The following is a 26,898-nucleotide window of genomic DNA, read 5'->3' on the forward strand; positions in this document are numbered from 1 at the left end:
GAGAGAGGAAAGGGGGGTCAGGCCCTATAATTCCTGACCTGGTGGCAGCGAGAATATCCAAGCTGGTAGTGAGCTTGGGGGAGTTTCAGGTAAGCACCCAGGTCTTGGACACTAAAGTGCAGATCTGGGACAGGAGGCTATTTACCACAACGCGGCTCATTAGGGAAAGCCACTGGCGGGCTGGGACGGTTTGTTTACCTGCAGCACCTGCAGGTTCAGCCAATTGCAGCTCCCACTGGCCGCGGTTCACCGTCCCAGGCCAATGGGGCTGTAGAAAGTGGCGGCCAGCACATCTCTCAGCCCGCGCCGCTTCCTGCAGCCCCCATTGACCTGGGACGGTGAACCGTGGCCTGTGGGAGCTGCAATCCGCCGGATGCTGCAACCTGCGGATGCTGCAGGTAAACAAACCATCCCAAAAACCAGACACCTGGTCACCCTATGAGGCATCTTGCTACCACTGGCCCTTAGTACAAGGAAGACCTGTCTGTATCTGCTGTGGGTCAGCTCCCTGACTCCACCGGTCCCGGGCAACACGAGCACTCCACTCTAGGCCTGTGCAGGCCCCACTCTCTCTATACAGATTAGCAGTAAGCACTCTCCAGACCCTGAGCCCTCTGACTGTTGACCTGGAGTGTCCAGCGTCAAGTCTGCTGGACACAGCTTTGCTGCTTACAAAGAAGCAGTACACTCAGCTTACCAGTTTCACATCAGATCACCATTCTGCTTGACACACAGCACTTAGATATGTTTATAGTGAAGCAAGTAAAAGCTTATTTAACCAAATTTAGAGAGACAAGTGAGAGCAAGTAGAAGTATTGAAAGCAAATGGTTACATATAAACTAAAATCATAACACAGATTCTAAAACCTAGACTTACTTAACTAGCTGTGTTCCTATTTTATAGAGCCCTGCTTATCCAAAGTTGTTCCAACAGTTTACAGCCAGGCTTGGCTGTGATTCATTTATGAGACATTCATGTCAGCTTGCCTCCTTGATGAAAGATCCTGAGTGTCTTTGCATCGCCAGATATGTCAGAACAATCCATTGTCCTTATTCATAAGCAAGACATCCCCCTGCTGGTTCTTTTTTTCATGAGTACTTCTTTCTTGTAGATTTCAGTCTTTTAATCAGCAGCTGACTCAGTATGCAAATAAGCCTACATTGTGGGGAACATAATAGACAATGTCTAGAGAGGTAGATAAGTGTCTGTTACCCCCTGCTTGAAAGGAACCTGTCCAAGGTATGTCACCTCCTGGTTACCTGCCTTAAGACCATAATTTTCAGTACGGACAAATAAATATTAAATATTATCAGTACGTACCTTTCACAATGACTGTGATGAGCAGTAGGCTACTGGCTCCAGGCAGAGATCTCACATGCCACCTTATCATGAATTATTATGCATATATCAGACACAGGGGACCCCTGTAAAATCCTATGCACCCTCTGTGCCCTCTGCCAGTTGTCATCAAGAAGTCAGTGGGTCAGAGACACTGTGCTCATCATTTTTGCCGGCTTTTCAGGTAAATTTTATAGTTCTTTGGTGGGGCAATTTTCAGTTTACACTGGTTAATATTTAACTTTACAGACTTTTTATTTTTTAATTTTTTCATTAATATAATAGCAATGAGCAATAAGTTCAGAGAGGTGTCTGAACTTGGGAGGGTGGGGGTGAGGGCATGTCATTGACCAATAGCATCCCTCAGATGTGAAAGTAAATACCTATAGCCTTAGACATAATAAAGGCCATTTTCAGCATTGGGCTCTTCACCAGTGTTATGTGGAGACACTAAACTTTTCAGCTATACATTTGTGTACCTGAGAAAGCGCCAGTATTTCCTGTGACAGAAGTTGTTCCTTCTCTGCTGGTTTGAAATCCCAACCAAGTAGAGAGAGGGCTAGTGAATACATGGGTGTTTTGTTTAGTCTGTGCTTTTCCAAACTTTGCATTCCTCTCACTCACTGTTGCTCCATATATTATTTTAATATGAAAGGACACCTGTCATTAGTCTTTGTTCAGATTTTCCTTTCAGCATTTCAGAGCAAACTTAAGAAGTAGGAGATACCAAAAAAAGTTATTTTTGCTCTGTGGGTTTTAAAACTCCATTCACTACCTGTTTTTTGTTTGTTTTTATTTTGTTTTTGTTTTTGTTTTTTTAAGAATTGTTTAATACCGTTTGCCAGCTGTACATTACAGAAATATATTTATTGGCTTGTAATCCCTTCTTTAGACAAATATTAAGAGTAAACATCCTTTAGATAATCCGTTTGGATTTGATTTTAGTTTTGTAGCGTTTTGGCCTAGTGTAAAATTAACACATCTCTTTTCCCACTTAGCTGCAGTCCTGCAGCTCTTCATGTGAATATACCAATGGGTTAAAAGGCTGCAGGCCCATATCCTGGGCCAGAAAACTGGAAATTTAAATACACAAAGCCACTTTATAAATTACTATATTTTAAATAAAATAGGAAGTTATATTTGTCTTGGGTGTCACTTTTATTTTTTAAGAAAGATTTTCTAAAACGTAGTGCCAGATTCAATAAACAGTAGAGCTTACCACTGTGGAAACAAGTGCATATCATGGAAGTCCTCATTTCTAGGCTTATGGTTTTTTCTGCAGGCTGCTGCAGCATGGAAGATAGCCATATTCTTTTATTGAACTGGGCTCTTAGAGCCTGATCCTGTTCCTATTGGAATCATTGGCTTCAATATCATAGGAGTAGGCCCATAATATTTAAAAATTAGGCATCAGATAGCTCATGAAATTTACAATGGACTACGGGGAATGACTTCTCAGTTCTACCACATCCTGGGTAGATAGTACCTACTAGCCACATAGGGTACATGAACACTGCGATAAAAGACTCACATCACAGCCATGGCTGGCCCAGGTCAGCTGACTTGCACTGTTAGGATTCAGGCTGCTGGCTGTGAAATTGCAGTGTAAATATTCAGGCTTGGGCTGGAACTCTAGCTTTGTGACACGCCTCCCCTACAAGGGTCTCAGAACCTGGGCTCAGCCCAAGTCTGAACGTCTACACTGCAGCATTATAGCCCTGCAGCCTGAGCCATGTGAGCCTAATTCAGCTGACCCAAGTCAGCACTAGGTCTTTTACTGACGTGTAGACATACCCATAGTAGCCTGGGTGTAATGAGATGGATCCTCTTGAGTTCAGTTCCTCATGGGCAGGAGTCCACATCACAAAGCTTGTACTTACAATTTTCATAATACAGCCTCTCTGCAGACAATGATTTCATTAATCTGGAGCTGTTTCTGAGCACTAAATTCACCTTAAGCACACACAAAGCAAGGGAATAATTACTCTGCACTGTAAGTCTGATACAGTGCCAACATGGAACAGTGCCCACACTTACTCCAAAGCACTTTGTTGGGAATGATGTAGGAAAGTGAGTCTAGTTTTAGCTGTGATTGCTCTTGTCTCTAGATTATGAAAAATATTTGCAGCAATGCCCCTTGACTTTGTAAATATGAGATGCATAGGGGTTTTGTCTGTGCTTGGCACAAGGGAATACTGATTTTTGTTATGTAGAATAAAATCTTCTCTAATTTATCACTTAATATTTTACCTTCCAGAACTTTAGTACTTATAAATTCTCACAGCCAGATTGTAGTCCAGGATGCACAGCCATGTAGCAGCATAAAGGACAGTAATACCCCTCCACCTTTACGCACACCCATGGGTATGTCTACACTGTAATTAAACACTTGCTGCTGGCACATGTCTGCTGACTCTGGCTCACTGGGCTTGGGCTACAGGGCTGTTTAATTGTGATGTAGATGTTTGGGCTCCAGCTGGAGCCCAGGCTCTAGGACCCTTCCCCCTCACACAGTGTACATCAGAGATGCCATGTCTGTCATACAAATGATGGCTGGAGACAAATTCCACACCTCCAATGTACTAGGGGCAGGTCCTGAAAAGACCTGACAAAGCTAATTCTGTAAATGAAGTCTTTGACAGATATGACAATAGTAACTCTGTGAAAACTGCAGAAACACAATGACAGATAGGATATAAGTTTGGATGCAAGAAACACTAGATGATTGGTGGATGCCCTGTGTCTCCATGGGAAAAGTTTCTAAATGTGGCATCCAACAAGCAGTCACTAGTAAAATTCCTCTGTGAATATATCAATCAAAATGCACCTGAGAGTGTTGGAGCACAGCCAACACAAACACGCCTTGCTGGAGGCTTTTCCAATGGGGAAGTAGCAAAGTCCATCACCAATAGAGGTGCTGAAGAAGCCCAAGACTTGCATAGTACTCAGGAGGAAGTGGACACAAGGATGCTTCTGAATGCTGTATGTGCAGGCTGGCTTTTGGGTCTTTTGGTGTTAAAGGAACCATAGTAATTAGGTCACCTGATAGAGATATTGTGATCCTTCCTGTTCACTACTTTCCAAAAATGGAACACATAGGGAACATGTGGGTTGAAACATGCACCATTACCAGCACAACTCACAAGGGTCATTTTATATCTGTGTGTGCAGTTCGTGGTGTACTGCAACACACTTGCTGCTGTACACACATTAACAGGATGTGACTGTATCATCCCTTTCTGATATTGGAGGGAGGGCGAGGGAATGTGTGTTTAATGTAGTCAAAGCAACAGGAGCTTACCAGTTCAGAGATCTTGCCAGATTGGGAGAGAGTGATGGACAAACTGCAATTTCTGCAGCAAGGAAGTTGGTAGCCATGCTGTATGACAGGAGTGAGAAAGAAAAGGAGACCCACAGAGGCCGGAATTGCTTGTGTCTCAGTCTAGCCATCAAAAGGGACAAGTGACTGGCCAAACTCCCCCCATATAAGGACAGTTGAAGAACATGTCAAAAGAGCATCATGACAAGCAAAGATTTGAATGCCTTGTCACATAGGTATACCAGATATTGTATCACCATTACATTATGAATGGCAAAATGTGGATGATGAACTACTTCCTGTGTTCCTTAAGGGCCCAATGGTACCTTAACTTCTACAAGATCATATTTGTGCCTATACAGTAGGTTTCACTGCACAATAAACTGTGTCTGTAGTTGGAACAATCTTCCCTGCATGCAGTGTGCATCCAAGGCAATGAAGACTGCGGTAGCTCTCGACAGAGATCATAATGATGAACAAGATGATGATAATGTTGACTAGAAATGTCACTAGTGCAGTTACATTTCAATAATACCTGTACAAATTTATTATTAGAGTTTGTTGTTGTGATGCATGGCGGTCACAAAGAAATTCAATTTCATGTTTTGAAATAACACATAGGGTCATTAAAATAACAAATGAATGCAAATATTTCAAAGTAGTCATTTTAATGTGTTAATGGTGTCATTGTTTATCCTCATTTTTAAGGTAATGGCACCACTTGACAGCTCCACATTGTTCCTTCTCTTAAAGTAGATTTAATAAGCTTGCAAATGATGTATGATTTGCTTAGGTGTAGAGAGAGTACATTTAGTCATTCAAATTGGTGGTATCTGCCACTGGCCTATTTAATGGGACTGTGAACAACTTGGGATAGTGCCCATCTCATTCTTCTGTGTTTGTACAGCACCTAACACAGTGGGGGCCTGGTCCATGACTAGAGTTCCTAGGTGCCACCACAACATATATAATAAGTATTGTAGGTTAGCATCTTGAAGAGACTTGCCTGGCAGGGATCGGATCCAGCAAATACTACTGGGAGTATTGCAAGATCAAGCCCTTGTACATTTTACAAGATTGCATTTATTGCCGGGGAGAAGTACCACTTCCATTCTCTGAACTCCTTGAATTCTCTAGAAAAGTGTATTTCCTTCTGAAGAACTTTTGAAATCTTTATAACTTTATTTTTACCTTTGATTTAATTATTATCGTCATTCACATTAGTGTTTACATGTGTTAAGCACCAGCAATGTGATTGGCACTGTGCAGTAGGTAAAAGATAAAGAATCCCTGTCCCAAAAAATTACGTCTGTCTGTCTTAGAGTATTATATAGATCCTGGCAACATAGTGAGTCACAAACCTGAAGAGTCAAAGTAAAGCAGTGGTGGTGCAGGGTTTTAGCTTTTTTTTTATGGTGGAGGGGACACAGCAGATATGATCATAAGCAAGAGCCATGCTAATGGCTAGGGCAGAGTAGTGCAGGTGAGAGCAAGAGCTCTATGTAGAGGGAACATGTAAAGATAAGGAAACATAAAAGTAGTTGACTTTGAGTTGAATTATCAGTGACTGAGAATATAAATAATAGCATTAAGAATTGTCAAAAGCATCATGAAATTCTCTCTGTTCTATTGGATGTAAATTTTTTTTTTTTAAATTGGGGAAACTGTTTTATCCCAATTTGCACATGGAGAAACTGATTCCCTTCCCCAAGGTCACACACTGGGTTAGTGTCAGAACGAGGAATAGAACCCCAAATACTAAGTTGTATGCCTCAACCAATTACGCTAGTTTATGATCCGCCTCAGTTCTTATAATTTAGTTTCCCAAACTTGCTTAGCTGATATAAAACTCACCCCTTGTCCAAGAGAGATGTTGTTGTCATGCTGTCTGGAGTGGCTCACAACCGTAAGTACCTACCTCAGGGCAGACTGTTAGAAACAGGGCAGACACCCCAAACTGGTGGTGTGTTCTGTAGTTAGATTTCACCAAGCCAGTAACAAATGTGAACTCCCAAATCACCATGTCCTACCATGAAGTCACAGACAGTCCCCTTAGACTCTCCAGTCTATCTTAACACCAGGACAAACTGAACTTCATGATAAATGGTTATTTATTGTAAAATCACACAATGGTGAAGTTGCTTCCAGTCACAGGATACCAGACACTTAACCCAGATCAATTGGTACCCTAGACTTTACACTAAACAAATTTAAAACTCCTGTAGCCAATCCTGTAATAAACTATCTAGTTTTATTGACTAGGAAAAAGAAATGAGTTATTTACAGATTAAAGCAAGCAAACATATACACACAAATGAGTTATCGTCTATATCCTAAGGGTGACAGAGTTGTTGTGATCCATCAGTTCAAAGTGTCTTTCCGGCTGCAGTTTGGTATCTCTGGCCTTGTCACAGAGCTCAAACAGCCAAAAAGAGAGAGATGGAAAATTTCCCTGTGTCTTTGTTTTGTTTCCTTCATTCAGCTTCCAAGTTCACAGGACAAGCTTCCTTGCACGTGACATTTCCCAGGTGTGATAGGGCCATTAACCAGTCCTTTGTATTGCAGTGTTGCTTGATGGCCTAAGTGATTTTGTCAGTCCGTCTGGATCGGAGGAGGAGACATTTCTGTGCCTAGGTTCACAAGTTCAGAACAAACATTTTCAAAGTTATAAAGTAAAACTTACATATTTTCTTATAGCACGGAATACAGACATTACAAATTAGATTAATGCATGGAGCAACTTGCAAGCATTTCATAGAGTCTAGACATTAAATACATTCTTATAAGGCTAATACCTATTTTGAGCAAACTAATGTAAGGTGAACTGGTCTGGTCTCCAGCTACGAGTTTGTTAGTTCTTAGCTAATGCCTGCAGTCTTGGCAAGAGCTGGCATCAGACCTGCCAGCGTCACAGCTATATTTGCATATCTTACTAGTACCAAGACATAAAAGTCAAATTCAGTAACTTCACCAAAGACATATAGTAAGTCAGGAGCTCAGACCAAGTACACAGATTCTAAAGTTGTCTTCTAAAACATTTCCTTAAAATGTATTAAGTCTTAGTGCTGCAATGATATTCTGGGTTTTGTAGAGTGAATGAGTAAGATCTTTAAGTCTAATTCTGCCATTCACTCTTTCTGGGGCTTCGAGAAAGTCACTTAAGCTCTCTGCCTCAGTTTCCTTATTTGCAAAATAAAGATAATAATACTGACCTCCCTGGACTGTGGTGAAGCCTGATTATTGTAAAGCAATAATCATTTTTTAAAATAGGTTTATAAAGCACTTAGAAGAGGGAAAATGCTTTAAGTACTGTTGTTTTTCATTAAAAGTTCTAAACTATTTGACACAACTGTTTAAAATTAATTTGAATAAAACTTAAAATGACATCATTTTTTTTGCCTTTATACTGCTTCTACAATCTGTTGTCTTCCTCTGGGAGTGCCTAAGGCTGCTAATTATACAATGGCCATTTTATTGTAAAGAGATTCTTGAACTGTTCAAACACTTTGCATTTGTTGGGTTCACTCCCAAACGTAATCATCTGCTGTCACCATCAGTTTGTAACTCTCAACACAACTGCTGTGTCAATGCGGGTGTGGTGGGACTGTACTCTCCCTTTTGGAATTAATTTGATGGTGATATAGGCACTGCCGCCAGATGACACACGTACTCCACATTGGGCATTTTGTTACGAGTGTATTGTAGCAATAACTTCCTAAACAGTGAGAAGTAATTGTAAGGCTTTTACATGGATTTTCAATTTGGCCCCAATCCTGCAAACACTTACACGCATGTGTAACTTTACTCACGTGAGTAAGCCAGGGGAAATAATCCTGTGCTTGGCACCTTCCCGCCATTTCCAAGAGAAATCTCCCTGCTGTTGTATGTTTGATGCTGTTCTCAGCTGAGGTCTGTGGGCTTGCAGACAGCACTGGCTGATAAACTGACAGAAGAGCAGATTGGAAATTCAAAGAAGTCTTTTCACTATTTGACACAAATGGCAATGGTGTTATAACAGCAAAGGAATTGGTGGCAGTGATGTGGTCATTTGGTCAAAACCCAGCAGAAGCTGAGTTACAGGATATGATCCTTGAAGTCGGTGCCCTGATGGCAGTGGCACAATTGATGTTCTAGAATTTCTGACCATGAAGGCAAGACAAATGAAGGATTCAGCACATGAAGAAGATACTAGAGAAGCATTCGGTGTGTTAGATAAGGATGTCAGTGATTATATTACCACTGCAAAACTTCATCATGTGATGACAAATTTTGGAGAGACGGTAGCAGATGAAGTTGATGAGATAATTAGGGAAGCAGACATAGATGATGATGGTCAAGTAAATGGCGAACAACTTGTACAAATGATGACAGCAAAGTGAATACATTACACAGAAGGTGCTAACTTTTGTACAAAATTGTTTAATTGCCTTTTCTCTATTTCTAATTTATCTGTAAAAGGTTTTTCCTATACTGACAGAATATGCTTGCACAGTAATTAGAACTTCATTCAGGAGTAACAAAAGGTCCCTAAAAGTTGGGGGGGCCAACGGTGCCCAAACCAGGGCTCCGCCCCCCATGCCACCCCTTCCCGCGAGGCCCTGTCCTTACTCCACCCCTTCTTCCCGAGGTGCCATCCCTTTTCCAGGAGGCTCCGCCCTCACATTGCCCATTCTCCTGAGCCCTGCCCTCGCACTGGCCCTTTCCCGGAGGCCCCACCCCTTCCAGTCCCTTGTCCTTGAGCCTCCACCCTTGACTGCCCCTTCCCCTGAGGCCTTGCTCCCGCATCACCTCTTCCCCCCAAGACCCTGCTCCCCGCTTGCTCCTCTCTGCCCCCCCATCTCTTGCTCTTATCGCCAGTAAAGGGGCGGGGCATGGCCCCCTGGCTTCACCTGTTCCAGCCCCCTGGACTCTATTCCTCCATGTCTTTTTCTCCCTTTACATTACTGTCATTGTTCTGATAAATTTTTGGAAAATTGATCAAATATCAAGTGTTGCACATGGCCTGCTCTGGATATTTCAGCCCTTCTGCGCATCTAAAGTTAGATGGAGTTGGTCAAATGAGGGAACATCTGGGTTACACTAGTTAAAGTAGCTTTCATTAGGAAAATTTGCATACTCTTGAAATATGGTGTCTAAACTGTGTGTGGACTATTGACGGTCAACAATATGAAACTTCAAAGCTGCACTATTATAAGATAATGTATTATCCAGGTACTTGCACACTATTTGTTTTTTTGTTTTGTTTTGTCTTTTGGGGGGGGGATGTTTGTTTTGTTTTGTTGTACTATTGGTCCTGTATTAGAAAACATTTTCTTTTATTGTAAATATGCTTTTTAAACTTTATTGGGCCATTTATTTTGTAAAGACTCTGCTTATGGAACAATTTGCTTCAAATCCTTTTGAAGTTGCATTTTTTTTTTAAATTTAATTACAGTTACTCACCCTTTACTCCAACAGCACAGCTCACATCAGCAGTGTTACACATATGCATGTTTGTAGGACTGAGTTCCAGGTTTGTCTGTTGTTTTTTTTTTAACTTGCTAGGGGCTTGGTCTTTAGGTCCTTACTCTGTTTTTACTCAGGGAATACTCTCACTGATAGCATAAATATTTCAAGAGATGGCTCTAGATTAGTGGAACTGAGCGAGTGCAGATTCTGCCACTACTTCTGTGAGAAATTGGTAGTAGACCCACTTCAGTTGCATCATTCTACACAACAGATTACGTTGTCTGTGGAAAATTTAGCCCACAGTTAAATCTGTCCAACTCGACTCAAGCCAGTTAGGTTATGTGGGTATAAGAGGGTAGGATTTAGCCCCCTGTTTTAAAACTCTTCTCTTTCAAATCAGACTTGATTTTCAGGTGTTTTGATCATTTATTTTTTTCTTATCAAAACCAGAATTTTATCATTTGACTATTTCACAAATCATAAAAGTTAGAGGTGGAAAAAACCTAGATGATGCAGCCCATCTCACTGCCAGTGCATTTTCTTCCCTACAGCATATTTTCTAGTGCATGAAGTCTAATTTTTAAAATGTATGTTATCGGTCTTTCAAAATTATGAATACTGTTGTAAGAAGGGTCCACAGAAGGATGGTGAAAAGGACTAGAAGCATAGGAAGATTTCCGTGCAACAAGAGATTGAAAAGATTGGGACTGCTTAGTGTAGGAGCCCATGGAGCTCTGGACTGCGTCTTCAGCTCCTCATGGCACTCCAGGCTGAGGCTTCAGCCCTCCTATCATCTGCATAGCTAGAACTTCACGCCCCCTGCCGCCCATGGAGCTCTGGGCTTGGGACTTAGGCGTCCCCGTCCTCCCCCCAAAACCAACACCTTTGAAGCTGCGGGCTGGAGCTTCAGCCCCCTCACGGCTGATGCCTCCCTCCCCACCCAAAAGTATGTGATTAACATGCTAAAAAAATTAACATGTTCATTTTGTTTTCAGTTAATCGCAGGCATTAATTGCTATCAGTGGACAGCCCTAATAGATAGATAGATAGATATGGATAATTAGAACAGTCACAATTAAAATACATAAAACCTCTTTTTACAGGACATAAGCCACTAACTGCCTGAGGGTAGAAAGAAATTTCCCCAAAGGCAGGTTATTCCATAATAGTCCACAGGGGGATTGAAGCATTTGACAGCAATCCCTGTTCCTGGCAAAAGCTTCAGTAGAAGAACACATCAATATTGCAGGGGAGAGTCCATATGGCAAAGAGATCCCTTTTGGTGCATGGTCCTCTCCCCTGTTCACAGAATTGCATGAAATAACTATTTTAGGATATCTGAGTGTCCGGATGGGGAGAGCGAGGGAGCACTTTCTTTAGGTGATTGATCTTATGGAAGTGGTCAGGTTAGATGGGAAGGAAGTGATTGTTTAGGGATTCTGGGACCTGGGGCACAGCTGAAGATAGGATATAGGTTGGGAAAGGGTAAAAGCTAGCTTTTACTAATTGATTAGGCCCTGTGGCACTTATTCAGTACAATGACATTCTTAACGTGAAGTCAGTGGGACTTAAGCATGTGCTTAACGTTAAGTATGTTCTGAAGTGCTTTGCTCTGAGAGTAAGATGGGTGGGGAGAGATAAATCATTTAATAACAATAATTAAGGTACTTAGAAGGGTAGCATCTGGACTAGCACAAGGGATGTTTTGGAGAGATGTTAAAAATATTTGGGTTATTAATAGAAAGTAGAAATGACTAGTTCCATTTTGGATTTGAGTCATACCTGCAAATTATTAAACTTAATTAACCTTGCCAAACAATAGCAAGGTTATTTTGGACAAGAAAATCAACATTACTTACTAGAGCCTTGTCCTCCCACAATGGTCCTTTTTCAGTCCTGCCTAATTCATTTAAACAATAAATTGTACGATAGTAGTCATGCTGCAGAACTCCACCAGCCACTTCTCTAGGACTAGTAGTGCACTCTCATTGAGGTGCCTTACTTTAGCTCATATTTTCTTACTCATCAGATTTCAGCACAAAAACCAGGAAGCCCTAAGGAGGAGCAGGAGATTAGAAGGCAGGTCATCCCAGCCTAATATGGGGGAAATTTTGCAGCTTCATTGCTTTTTTTAAACTCCATTGATTCACAGGGTTGGATCAACATACCCTCTGTGTCTGAGATTTCTGCCTCCTTTTCCTCTCTTCTCTTTTTTCTTCCATTCCTACCCACAGTTAGTCAAAGAGGAACGGGGTGATTCCAGGCTCATTCCCTGTACCAGTTTTTCCAGGGCTAAACAGGCAGGACTTAATGGGAAGAGAGACTGGCTGCTGAAGCTGAAGTACTCCAGCTCAGTGCCACAGAGCCACCTCCTTCTACATCTTCCACATACTTCTTACCTGCAGGGTTGTCATCTTAGGGAATGGCCCAGTGGGAGTGGTTCACTACTTATCTCTGGTATGTCTCATTCCTAGTTGAGGGCAGAAGCCAGTTCCCTGGCCTTCCTCCTTCTTCCAAGTCAAGGGGCAATAGGGCCCTTTTGTGGGAGGGAAGCTGTGAGAGGGGGAAGGCCCTGAGTCTTACAGAGCTCTCGGAGCTTCAGGTAATCTGGATATGATTCAGATAAGCACCCATGTACCTTAATGTACTGCACTTAGACTAACTGCATCCCCACTTTGGCTTGGAAGCCTCTATTACCAGAGGAACCAAAAAGATCTGTTTAAGTTAGTCTGAATGAAATGAGATTTATAATGTGTTGAGAATGGGGGCACAGCGATGGGGTGATGCATGCTGTAGTTAGAAATCATTCGTATGACGTGAGGAGACCATTCGTATAGATCTGCCAGGTCAGATGGAATACTGTGCATTTGTACAGCATTCCACACCAACTGTTTGTGACAAGGGTATGTAAGAGAATTCCATGGCAAATCTGAGTACGTTTTGTAGCACTTTGTCATTGGCAAGAACACATAGCCAGCCATCTGCCAGTTAGCTCATGCTCATACACCTCATGTTAGCTGCAGAATTTCCAGAGCCAGATGCCATGCAGATCCAGAACACAATAAATCTTATTCAGCATTTTGCATGCAATGGAGGATCACAGAATTAGGTTGACAAAGTTCCTATCCTCATTGTTGCTTCCAGATATATATTGTAATCAATTCAAAACACAGAATACTGGATTGTCTTTGCAGTAATAGTTTTATTTCACCATCAGACATCACAAGCAGTGCAAATTATAGGGTATTAGATGGCATATAGGTACAGTATATCCTAGATAGTTTGCAATAGGTATAACTCTTATTAGCTCAAATGTTGTTACTGCTATACCTATATATGTGTGCAGCATATGAATTCTTTATAAAGTCACATGCTGCCATTTCATCTGGAGGTTTCAGGTCTTATCCCTCTAAAACGTGGCAACAATTTTCTGAACTGGGAAATGAGTGAGATGTTTTCTTTGAAATTATAATGTGCTCAACAAGTGTTTGTTGACTTTTGGAGAGACACCTGCAGGGAAGTGCTGTAGGGGGCCAAGGTAAGCGTTCTCTCACTGTTTTATGTAATTGAAGTAGTATTTTGCAGGATTCCAGGGAACCTAAATATGAACCAGAACAAGAGTATAAATAAGCTAGGGCAGATGGTTTCTGATAAAGAAATCATTGAGGTAGAGATGCTTTTTTCCTCATAACACTGCTTGTGGCTAGCTGATTTAGCAACTGCAACTACAGTATACCTGATGAATTTCTACATTCTAATTCAATTTGCCAGTGGAGTTCCTTAAAGCACATATTTATGTGCACAAAAACACCTCAAGCTGGTTTTCTTTGTCAGTTTTTGGTGCACACTAGACTGCTGAATATGGGAGATACCCAAGAGCAGTTAACATGTCACCACAGAATGCTGGGGTGGTGAAGGAATTACATAAATGTGTGGCTTGTCAGAGGGATAGAAATGGGTTTGCATAACAACATTATTATTTTGTAAATGATAAAATAGGGACGTTTTGAATTATTCTGCTCGTGTTGTATTGTCTTATATAGAACCTTTATTATGCAGTGCACTTTACTTTTTTAAGTACAACATTTTCCAGAGCATTCAGAATTGACCTAGCTCTGATCCCATTGAATTCACCCTAACTTAACAAGAACAAGGAGAGAGCCTCACTGATTACTCTTTTTCTGTTTATTTTGATAAATATATTTTATTTTTATAGACGTTTTACAATGTGCTAGTAAATGTTCTGTTGTGTGGTTTGTAAAAACGATGGAGCCTTTCTAACAAGAGACTTCCCTTTGGCATTCTGCCTTTGAATGAAAACTGAGGAGAGTCTGCCATTTGGAGAGCAGGTGTGGACTGGGGAAGTGCAAGCTAAAAGGATTCACAAAGCTCTGTCCTCAGATTGCTGTTGCCTTAATCCGGTTGATTCTCTCAGTCATGTGACTCCTGTAGGACTGAAGAAATCTGGGCCAAAATATTTTGTCTTATTCTGCAAATTCAGAAAGTACAAATTTTGAAAATTTTCCTTAAAACTCCCAGAGGCCGTGGAAGTGGGATGCATGCAGAAGGGCTTGGAGTGACTGGGATCAACTGAATAGAAAGTCACTGCCTGTTTCTTTCTCTCTCTTGTCTATCCTAGGAGAAAAACCATACAAATGTACCTGGGAAGGGTGCACCTGGAAGTTTGCTCGCTCAGATGAACTGACAAGGCACTATCGTAAGCACACGGGAGTGAAGCCATTCAAGTGTGCAGACTGTGATCGCAGCTTTTCCCGTTCAGACCACCTGGCACTGCACCGCCGTAGGCACATGCTGGTGTGAGAAACGCTACTTGTCAAGCAGAGTATAAGAGCTGGGTCTCTTAACTACGTGCATTCAGCAGGGCTGAATCCTCTTCTACAGTGTTAACACAAAGGGCATTTCATAATGTCCATAACAAAAAAGCAGGAAAAGAAGTGCCACTCTTCTCCTTTCCATCTGAAGTTAAAGCCCCTGAGCATGGCAACCCCCGAAAATGTCATCACGTTCACCTGGGAGATAGCAATTTAAATGCTACAAAAATGGGCATTATTTTCCATGCTGTGTCCTTTAACAACATTTATGGCCTGTACATTTTCTCAGCTGTTGGACATTTTATTCTTGAGCATTATTGCTGTTTTGATTATCAGATAACAACACAAACCAATGACAAAAACAAGACCTTTAGTATTCCATTGTTTCCCCCTTTTTTTGAGTACCGTCTTATCATTGTATAAAATATACCTGATCTGTGCTACAAACAAGCTGCATGAAAGTCAGTGAGAAGATTTTGCTGGAGAGGTTCCACTGTCTGAAGTGTAGGGGCTCTTAAGCAAACTTTTGCAATAATGATGGTGGCGTTTTACTATTTCACCACAGTTTGTCATTATGATCTAAAGAACACCAAACATGTAACCTTTTCTTTTTCTTAGATTTTTTTTTTGTTGAAGTCTGTAAAACAAAATGGGGTAGCAGCATTTCATCTGAAGTGCAGTATAAGCATCTGTGCTCTGCTGTGGATTTGTTTAGAACAGTTCATATAGAAGCTACAAGCTACTGCCCTGTTTTCAAAGTGCAATTTTTTGTCACCCAGGCATCCTTCCCATCTACATACATGTATTTGATTACAAGGAAACAGTGAAACAAATCTTATATCCATTTGCATCAAGATTAGTGGCACGGCCATCCATAAAATGGAATTGAATGTACCACTGCTAGTGAGGAAAAGCAGAAAAGAAACAGCTGCATCTCAAACAGGTGAAAGCAATAATGAATGAAATGGCTTTCAAGACAAAAACATAACGAGGACTTGCAAAACCCAATCCTTGTACCAACTAAGGTGGCTGTAAAGAAATAGCACATTGAATTTTTTGTGTTACGTTGACAGCTTACGCTATTCTTTTTGATGTTTGTTGGCCTGCTAGGTACCACAGTTAAATATTTTCATTCCCATTGAATGTAATAGTTTTTTTGTGGCTGGAAAGGTGAGACAGATGAGGGGGTTGGGAAACCCCCACTGTTAATGGGTTAATAGAGTAGAAGAGATGTTCTCTGAAAGAGCTGATCCACAGGGTTCTAGTTTCCTCACTTGGAAGTACAGGATAAGGAGACATTAGTCAACCCAATATGCTATAAATAACCCTTCACATGGGATCCAGAGGTTGCCACTGCAGGCATCTTCCACCCAAACCTCCTTAGTTTACATGAATGCAAATTGTTTCTCATTCCCATGCAGCCCTATAATTGTGAACCAATTTGTATTAATTTAATTGTATGGTTAAAGAGAGGAGAAACTCTCAGCAAGGAATTGTTCTTTAAAACAGAACAGGGTTTTTTTCTTCTTCGTGAGGATCTGTTGTTCAGCTCAAAGTGACAAAGAGCCTTGGTGAAATGTTGTGTTTGTTCAGATGTTTATAGTTTAGAGATAAAAAGTAAACACATAACATCTTCTGTAGTACACTTAATTATGAATACTTGGTTCCAGGAACTGGATAAATTAAATTCATGATGCCGCTTGATGCCATGATGTTTGACCAGTCTGAATTAACTTCTGATTCCTGAAATAACAATTATTATGTTACAGGGCTTCTTAAATCAAAATAGTCTTTAAGAAAAATTCAACCAACAGCTGAGGAAGGCATAACTAAACACTAAAACAAGTGCAAATAATTGAAGAATAACGTTAAAGGGACACTACTGTATAAAGATTGGCAGGCCCAAAGTTTGATCATCCCTAAATACATTGGTAAATGTTCTCCTAATACTGAACAATTGATAAGCTCTCCCAAATAAGGGCATCAAGAGGGTTCAGCTCCAGCTCCCCAATTAAAAGAGCAGCACCAAAAAAAAGTCTTTGTTGTCACTGCATGAGCTTGCCTCTTCCACGTCTCATTTCCTGTCCTATTCTCATGATCAGGTAGGTCATCTAAATCCAAAAGAAACATTTCAATATCTAGCCTTCTCGTAACCAGCACTGGAGACCCCACTGCAGAGTGAAAGGGACAGTGTAATGGGGTGTGACTGAAAGAAACCAAGAGCACACTATAGGTGGGTGGGTTGTCGTGGGGTCTCCTGACTATGCAGCTGAGATTTTACTACCAGTGTTGCATCCCTCCTATAAAGGATTGATTGATCAGTGTATGTGAGATATGATTAGCATTGTCTGTAGGTTACATTTCAGACCCACCTGTATTAACTTCAGTATCCTTTTAAACATACCATTCCTTCTAAAAACATAGAAAAAGGGTTCAGCCACATGTCAATGTATGAGATTTCCTTTAATGCGCAATCAGTAGCAGTAATTGAGCATAAGGAACCAGAATTTACTTTTGGCTGATCTTTACTGGTGCACAAAAAAATTCCCTTCAGCAAATAATGTGGTGTCTCTTCTTTTTATTTTTTATTTATTTATTTTATTTTATTTTTGGAGCTAGTTCATCTTTAGAAAACAAAGTTTATTGGCTAGAAGGAGATTGATAAGCCTGTCAGCGTAGTTTTCAGGAACAGCAGTAAGGGATGTCATCATTTCTCTCATCTGGTTGCCTATTCATTTACATATTAAAAACACTGCAGCGGATAACAGAAAGGATCTGATTGTACTCTGGATTAGACCAATGTGCAATAGGTAAAGCCATTAAAATCACTGGAGTTTCATTGTCTAGCACAAGGGACAACAGAAACAGGTCCAGAGGCAAAAGTATCAAATACTGGAGTTTTCAGACAATCCCTCTTGATGCATTCTCCAATTAGGAAGTTTAAGATAAAATATCTGTGTGTGAAAGAGCTTTCATGTTGCTATTCTATCCAGATAACCTCTCCAATCAGCTATGTCTGCCTTTGGGGTTTGTATGCACTCACTGAAATTAATGGTGAGCTTCATGTGTATATCTGAGCGCACAGAATTTGGCCCAATATGTTCATTGAGACCATTTTTAATGCTTCTGTTCTTGGTCTGAAATGATTTAAGAGAAGTTATCTTTGAAGAGAGATCTGAACTTCGTCTGACTCCAGTGGTGTTCTCAGACCAAGGGTTTTGCTTCAGAACTACCTCTATCTTTTGCATTCATGCAAAGTCTGATATTCCCTATTATAATTTCCTCTAAAATGCCAAATTCTGTTGCAGATTTGCAACCTGAATGGCTTAAAACATAAACAGCATGCAGGAATATCTCGTGTCATCTTTACCAACACACTAGATCTGTACATATGCAATTGTAAAATACAAATGTGAACCATCCCATTCTTGCAATAAGAGCAAATTTTATCCTCAGTGTGAATAAATGGTAGACAAGAAGTGCACTGTATGCATTACAGCTTGCATGTGCACCTATGCTACAAAGTGCTACTCTCCAAGTGTAAAAGGCTGTTTTTGGTCTGGACAGTAAGGCCCAGTCATCAATAATATCTGAAAACATATTGAACAAGTGTTCTCTTTGATACAGGATTTTTTAAAATTTAAATTTTCATTTTTTAAACACCCAAACGATCCAGCACTTTGAAATCAGCTCATAGCAATGGCAGTTTATAAAGGAGATGAAGATGCAGTATTCCTTATTCTCCACTTTCTTATATTTGGCACCATTAAAAGTAAAATAGGTTTAAACTAAGGTGCATGTGAAATTGTTAGCTGAAATAATGTATAATGAAATTAACAGTGTTAAAAATGCCATCAGCAATATCATTATTTGGGGTAAATTCACTATGCAGAGAATGGACAAATGGCTGAGCAACACCCCAGAAATAATAATGGAATAATAACAACCACACATCTCATTTTCCATTAACTGCATAGAAAAAGTACCCCAGGTTGTCATTGATAAATGATTCTTCTGATAATTAATGTTCTTTAATAGAAAAATTATCTTTCTGCTTTATAGAGGGTGGATGCCTCAACATGGAAATAAGTTTACCACCATTAAAATCTTTTTTTTTAAGAGGTCAATGAGGTAAAGTGTGTCTTATACAGCATACAAAAATAGAGACTATTCGACATGTCATTCCTGCCCCAATATACGCATACATCCACACCTGCATACAAACACTCACATGTTCACATACCTCATTACATATGTAATCAGAAACAAAGATTTAACCATGATTTCAAAACCAGATGAAGAATTGGAAATATTTAGTACTGTAAAAGAAAATACCTTCACCTTATTAAGAAACCAGCTTGTATTACTGTATTATGCCTTTGCCTGTGTTTTATAACTGAAGATGTACATAAAGAAATTTCAAAACTGCTATATTTTCACAGTTTCATTACAGAGTAACAGTAACTGTGCAATGTATGCTTAGCAAGTCATGCCCATTGGTACTTTTAAATATGTTATATCCTAATCAATTTCAGTAGGAATTCAGTTTTTAGTATGAAACCTAACTATAAGGATACTGCATCTTTAAAAAATAGAATGAAAGTATTTTACTGTACTTGTAACAGTTTAAATATTCTGTAATATATGTGATAGTCAAAAAGTATTTTCAAACTTACAATTTTACACAGGTTGTAAATAGTTTAAATGAAGTATGTTTAAAACAAAACTTTTAGTTTTCATCACAAAAAATAAAAATAAAACCTGCTCAGATATGCCTTGTAAAACTTACACACAGTTAAAATATAGGAACTAAATTGTTACACTTTGTCAGAGCATGTTCAGTCTGTGCAAAAATGTAGTGGCCATTTGTCTTGGTTTATTGCCAATGGTGTTAGATGCAATGAAGCCATTTTGAGTCCTTGGAAGCTGAAAAAGTCAAAACTCAAAATGCCTTAGTCTGAACAAGGTAAAAAACAAACAAAAAACAAGAACAACTGCATTGGTGCTTTTTTTCTAGTCACTAAAATGCATGAAAGATACAGTAGGATCAGACTCTCGTTTAATTTATTTGTTGTGTTTATCTTCCCCTACTAAAATGGAGTTTGAATGAAAGATTGCATATCTAAAACAGATGGTCAACTCTTTGCTGATTCCAAGGAATTTAGTCTTTTAGGTACAGCTGCATGTCAAGATGAAGTGCTACAGGAAGATTGTGACAATTCTAGTGTACATATGCTTGTAACAAGGACCACCCAAAATCCACTTACAGACATGAAACAGAAACTGAAAGTGCCTGTTCATGAGCATTAGAACGGATGGGATGTTCTTATACTTTTACACAGCAATAACTAGGATCCTGTTATCAATAAAACAAAAGTTAAATTACACTTGGACTACATCGCTGCAATGCAGAAACAAACACAAAGTGCCATTTGTTTTTTCATTTATTAAGATGTTGTGCTAGATCTTCTTTCTCTTGTCTGGTCTTTTCACAAATCTGCAGGAAGGAAATGGATTGTAATTTACACGTGAATCAGACACACACCAGGTCTAAATTATAGGTGGAGGTCATTGCCCTGAACTGTTTTAGGTGTCCCTCCCAATTTATGGCCAATTTGCTTGAGAATCATCCAGGTATCCACGGTATTCCCAAATGAAATAATCCAGAAAACAGCAATAAAACCAGTGTAACGCTAGCAACTATTTCCAGAAGAATAATGCAATGCATTGTTTTTCAGTGGAAATTCCTTTGAAAATCCTCTCTGTTGGCTTTGAACTCTTGAAACTTAGATTTCACATATTACTTCTCTCCTTTTTTGACCTCTAATACCCCTTTTATGAAAAATTTAAAATCACCAGGGAACTAACTGAGATACTTTAACAGTCAGCAAAGAATGGATCACTCCCTTTTTTTCATTTTGTGATAAGCGGATGGGAGCCTGGAGCATATTTAAATAACATTTGCAGATATTTTTAAAATGATATAGAGAGAGTTTTTTATGTTGAATGATCTTACTAATCAACTGTCCTTGACAATTACATTAATAAATTAATTGATTTTATTATAGAAAATGGCCAGCCATGACAACCAGGACTTTTACACACTGTCTCTCTTTTTACATATAATCTTAAATGTTTCTGACAGAAAGTTGATTAATTGATGTACTAATGGACTTTTAAAATATCTCGGTGGTGTCATTTCTCAGGCTTTTTCTGCTTCTTAAAATGAACCTACTGAAGATCAGAATTTAAACTGAAGAACATTACTTTCTGTTCTTAAACAATGCAATGCAGATCATATTTTTAAAAGAGCTTCTCAATTTGTAATTGCAGTTTTGCACATACTACATTTTGTGTATGCAAAAATCCACATTTGTGTGTGCTATTTGAATCGTATAACATCTGCTTGATTTGCACAAACTGAGGCAGGATTCTGTGTATACAAAAATAGTTGTGAAGAGAAAAACAGCAGGTGCAAATTTAGATACTACTTTAGAAAATGTGGGCCTATGTGTGCAAAAACTACTGCAGACAGTGTGTGTCAGTTAAACACATTTCATTACCACTAGTTTAGTAACAAATTCTTTTTAATCATATTAGCCATCAATGGATATAATCACATCAGGACCATGCAAATATTTGTTCTGTGTCATCCTGAATTTAATGTCCAGACATTAAGCACGTAAAAGAACTCAGTGCACACTGGGGGATGGTAGTAGAGCATCACAGAATATGTCAACAGAAGGCTGAAGGGCAAAAATGGCTCCTGTTTTGTTTTTTTCTGTGTGTGTGTGTGTTTTCTGTTGGAACACTGCTAGAAACAGGATCCCATAGAAGTCTCCTTTAGGGGGATTGGTTTACTGAAGCAGTATGTGTCAGTTGACCATTCATAAGAAAGGCAGTATAATCTTCATGATGCTAAAATGTGCAATTCTTCTTGCTTCATTCTGCAATACACACACACATACACACACACACACACACTTTTAGCTGCATTGATTGCCAGCATATCTCTGTAGTAGTTGTTGATTTCATTGATGTTAGACTATGAAATAAACTGTATTAGCCTTGTCATGTCATAGAATATTATGGACACACTCTTGCTCCTTAGCACAGGCAAAAATTCAGTGGGAATTCTGGTTACTATAAGAATACAAGATTGAGCTCATAGTGATAGAGATTCTCTAGGGCACTGTTGTGTGAATTCATGATCTTCAATGTTTTCCAGAGTTTAGTCTGTCAAAAAAAAAATCAGCAAGCTGAAATACTAGTGACTGTAAAAATGCTTGATCTTTGTGTATTGTTGGACACATTGATTTGCTTCATGAGATATATTTTTTTATATTGCTAACCCTACCTTTAAAATGCATTTGGAAACATATACAGTGTTCAGCATGGAATCACACTGAGATGTGATGTGATTGTTATGGACTGTATTGAGATTAAGACCTGAGCCATGCAGTTTGGAACCAGATTTAGGTACCAACATTCTCTAAATCCATGCCCATCAGATTTTGGGTTGGGCTTATCAAAGAGACAGTTCTGAGACACAGTTTTTGGATTGGGGCTGAACTTGTCCAAAATTCAGACTACGTTATATCTTGGGTTCTGATTCAAGCCCATTTCTAATTGTCATATATATACTTCTAAAGACAACTTCTTTCTCTCCCAATAGTTCTGTAAGTATAAATGTGTTTAGTGTAAGCTCTCCAACAAACACCCACACAACACGTTCCCTTTACCTGTTGTCTGTTCCTGAAAAATTATATCATCCATTTGCATGCTCAAGAGAACATAAACAGTTATAAATTCAGACATCAGATCTTTTAACATACCCCACCACCACTCTTCCCCCCCCCTCCCCCCACATACATACTTGCTCAAAGTGACTGAAGAGTTGAGACACTATCTACATGTGAGGTCAAAAATAATATTAATTTAAAGTGTTCTGTCAGCTGTGTTTGTGAAGAAACAAAAGAATAATAAAAAATATCATTCTCGGCCAACCCAAACATAGATGAAGCAAATTTCACCATGATGTTAGGTGTAACGTTGAGGCCAGGGTTGAATTTGGCCCCATATTTTTCCCTTCAGCTAGGTCATTATTTTTGTAAGTGCCAGTAATTGTTCGTATGATCCTCTTGTGTAAAAATACAAAAACATCCCTTACTTTACGAAACTATGGATTCGGGACTGAAGCTTCAAAGCAGTGGAATAATATGTACAGCATCTGATTCTCTTTCCTAGAATATGATGTGAAAGGGTCACTAGTCCATAACCCAACAGAGATAAGTGTGTCAATAGAAAGTCCTGTACTGAAAAGAATTAAAACTACCAGTGCTAGCAAGCAGATGTATTAATTCCTTAAATCTTTCTTTTGCATTCTTTTCAAAGGGTTTTAACTGCAAAACATTTCTTTAAAAAAAATCATCTAAAGATCTGATTTCCCAATAGTTTCCTCTGCATTTATATACTATGTAGTGTTTAGGCAACACCTATGTTATAAGTTTATTAATATTAAGTAAGTGTTGTTCTTGTATTTATGTATAGTGTATGTATTGTAAATATACTCAGAGCTTTTTTCCTCTTACTGTAAAATGGTGATTTTTGCCCCATGATAATGTAAAGGGAGTCCCCACATGAAATTCTGTCAGAGGTGACTATTCCAGTCTATTCTCAAAGATTTAAATGAAGAAGTGTTATTGTTTCTAATGGTGTCTCAGACATATTCTGTTGGTGCATTGCTTTTCTGTATTCAACTTTCCTATGAATTGAGCTGTGAACTGAAATAGAGTTTAAACCTTTAAATGTATGCATTTGTATAATTATCTGAATGGAGGCATGAAGGTTAAATAAAGCATTTTGTATAGAACAAACCCCCTAATTATTACTGTGGGTGACTCAGATCTTCTGAAATGCAGTTATTAACTTTTTAAATTAAACTTTTGTTACAAAAATCTTTTCTGTAAACATATAGTGATTTTTAATAGATTTGTTAAGAAATAGATTTTATTTGCTTCTGTAAAAGCTACCATACAAAGTATAGATATTTTTACATTTGTGTAACGTGGGGGCAAATCAGAGTAGCACTCAATGATATAAATGGGAAAGTCTTAGGATGATAAAAAAAATTTGCTTAAATATGATTATTTAAGGCCAAATTTTTCACACATTTCCAGTAAGGCTCTGAAAACTAGTTGAATACTTTTCTTTAAAAGGGTTAGTATAATATCTTCTATCTGTGTACTGGGTTACCACTGCTGTATGGTATCTGAGTGCCTACTAAGTATTTAAAAATGCAAATATGTCACACACTCACTCTCCCTCCCTCCCTTATTCTCCCCTCCCCCCAGCCTGTAGGGGTAATAGCTTAATTTATAGTTTCTTTGAATAAGGGTGCGTGTGTGGCAGGTATCTATGTGCATGGATGCATTTTGTGGGGGTGGGGGTGTACACATATGAGTGGGGGAGAGAGAGAATCAATTATTGAAGGAAAGCTGTGGTAAGTCAACAGGGTCGGTGCAACCATTTAGGCTACCTAGGCGGTTGCCTAGGGCACTGGCATTTGGGGGGCACCATTTTCTTCAGCAGTGACCACGGCGGCCGGATCTTCAGCCGCCCCGGTCGCCGCCGGCATTTAGGCAGAGAGAGTTGGGGCAGGCTAGCATGGAGAGGGCCGCCTGCAGCAAGTAAAGGGGGGGCAAGGGGGAACTCCCCCCCCAGCTCACTCCTGCCCCGTCTCCTCCCCGAGCACGCCGTGGCCGCTTTACTTCTCCTACCTCCCAGGCTTGCAATGCCAATCAGCTTAGGCGCTGCAAGCCTGGGAGACGGGAGAAGTGAAGCAGCCACAGCATGCTTGGGGTGCTCGTGCACAGAGCACGGGTGAGCTGGGGCAGCGGGAGGGGTGCCTCAGAGCAGAGGGTGGGGAGCTGCCTCAAGGGGGGTGCCTCAGGGTGGGGGTGCTGGGGGGGAGGGCGCAAGGTGGAAGTTTTGCCTAGGGCGTGAAACATCCTTGCACCGGCCCTGTAAGTCAAAAAAAAAAAAAAGTAGTTTTTGTATTTGGTTTAGAAATTGGTGGGTTTCAGCATGATTCCATAGTCCAGGACTAGGCCCTGTGAAAGTTCTGTCTCCGGGACTCATGAGCCTCTCTCTCTAGTGGCTGATTTCTCCATGGTTCCAATGGAACATTGGGAGATCATGATCGCAAGGGACAGGCAAGCTCTACAGCAGTTAGGACCAGTCCCAGGGATGGTTGTGAATACAGGACAGAGACTTGAACTGGACACTGTATTCTTTGGTGAAATTTGTTCCTAAATCTGAACATTTCCCTTTCCTTCACATTTCCATTTGTTCACTTTTAACTGCTATAATTATTTTTCTAATTGAAACCAGAGCTTTAAATGATTAAGGCACAGAAACAAATAAACAATGTGCTTTAGATTTGGAGACCTCTGGGCTTTATCAAAAAATGTGCATAAACCAAAGCCATACCCAGTAAAGTATAATTACAGTCTCTTAAGCCACTGATGTATTTTAAATATATAGTCCTGTGTCTCCCCCTGCTCAGAGTTATTACTGTTGTCTCCCACACAATATATTGTTTGTTCCCTTTCAGTGCTCTGCCTGGATTTAATATCTTTCTCTCCCAACAGTGCTATAAGTATAAAATACATCACTTCCTGTTTAGTCTGTTCTCCAATGAACGCCTACGCAGTATACTCTCTTGACCTATTGTCTGATTCTAAAGTTATTTCTTCCATTTGCATGAACAATAGGCTAATTGTCATCTACTTTTCCCTTTTGTTTTTTTGGCTCAACGTGTTATTTGAAGTGCTGAGTCTGTTTGTACTAATTAGTATATTTGTGCAAAGTGATTTTCCATTAATGTGAGCAGCAACAGGCACGAGCAGCCACCTTCATCTTTGATCATATAGACACTGAATCAGACAACTGAGAGCCATTTGTTATCTGATGATAGATTCAATAAACAGCAGCCTTGATCCTTGTGATTCATTACACATCACAAATAGAGGTCTGTTCACTCAAACCTGTATTTGTGGATGTGTGGTCTGGTTCCACTGTGCAGGGTGGGGTAGATTTGAGAAAACTGAGCCAGACTGCATGCTCTCCCAATGCACTGTTGCTGAGGAGCAAGTGGCAATGGTCCAGGACATAATAGAGCATCTACCTCTATGCATATCTACCAGCCTTTGTCCCCCTACAAAACTAGGAAGTTGAAGCCACAGAGTGCACTAGCACTTGATAGGTAGGATTCCTTCCCCACCCCAGGTGGAATTCCCGATGTATTGTCCAGATACTCAGGCTGTGCACTGGAAAATAATTTTTTTCCTTGTTAACCAACCCTCATCAAGTAGTATACCCATTCTATATATGAAGAAATAAAGACAATTAACACAAGTTTGAGTGGTCTTAACTTCACACAGAGAGACAGTAAAAGCTGGAAATTAAGCCTAAAATTTCTGGGCCTCCATTCCCCTGATTAAGCCATTAGTCAGCAGGGCTTCCATCACGTAATGCTTTTATCCACTCAGTTGCTGACAATATATTCTCCTGTTGGATACGTTTCCCGGGAGGCTTTGAGGGGCCTGAATTGCAACAGTAGCCCCTATCCTTGCTCTTGAGGCAGACTAACAAAGCTTTTTATTGTCTCACATATTTGCCTTAGCATAGATATACAGCCCACAATAGTCAGGGCTGCCACTTACAAAGAAATGAGTAACTAGATGTGGCCAATGAGCACAAATACATCAATATTTTTGATCCTTCATGGTTTTTTCTAAATTTTGCACAGCCCCATATCCGGCTTTACTGTGCCCTTTCTTTGTTACCTTTCACTGGGGAGATCAATCTATAAAATTCCCTTGTAAAACATTTCAAATAACCAACTTTTTCTGGGGTGATTTTTATTGTGTATGTTTCTGTGTCTGCACAAAATGTTA

At 39.8% G+C, this 26,898-nt stretch overlaps 1 protein-coding gene and 1 pseudogene across 2 annotated transcripts in view; both read left to right on the forward strand.

Moving 5' to 3' along the window:
* Window positions 1-23,887, forward strand: part of KLF12 (KLF transcription factor 12) — a 369,879-nt gene extending 345,992 nt beyond the window's left edge. For both annotated transcript variants that reach the window (XM_075061546.1, XM_075061547.1), the window contains one exon: window positions 14,746-23,887. In XM_075061546.1, the coding sequence (XP_074917647.1) occupies window positions 14,746-14,927 (182 nt within the window). In that variant the 3' untranslated portion in view covers window positions 14,928-23,887. The remainder of the gene's footprint in view (window positions 1-14,745) is intronic.
* LOC116827440 (calmodulin-like) lies at window positions 8,597-9,037 on the forward strand (annotated as a pseudogene).
* Window positions 23,888-26,898: the final 3,011 nt, after the last annotated feature.

Source organism: Chelonoidis abingdonii, chromosome 1, assembly GCF_003597395.2.
Source record: "Chelonoidis abingdonii isolate Lonesome George chromosome 1, CheloAbing_2.0, whole genome shotgun sequence".
NCBI lineage: Eukaryota > Metazoa > Chordata > Testudines > Testudinidae > Chelonoidis > Chelonoidis abingdonii.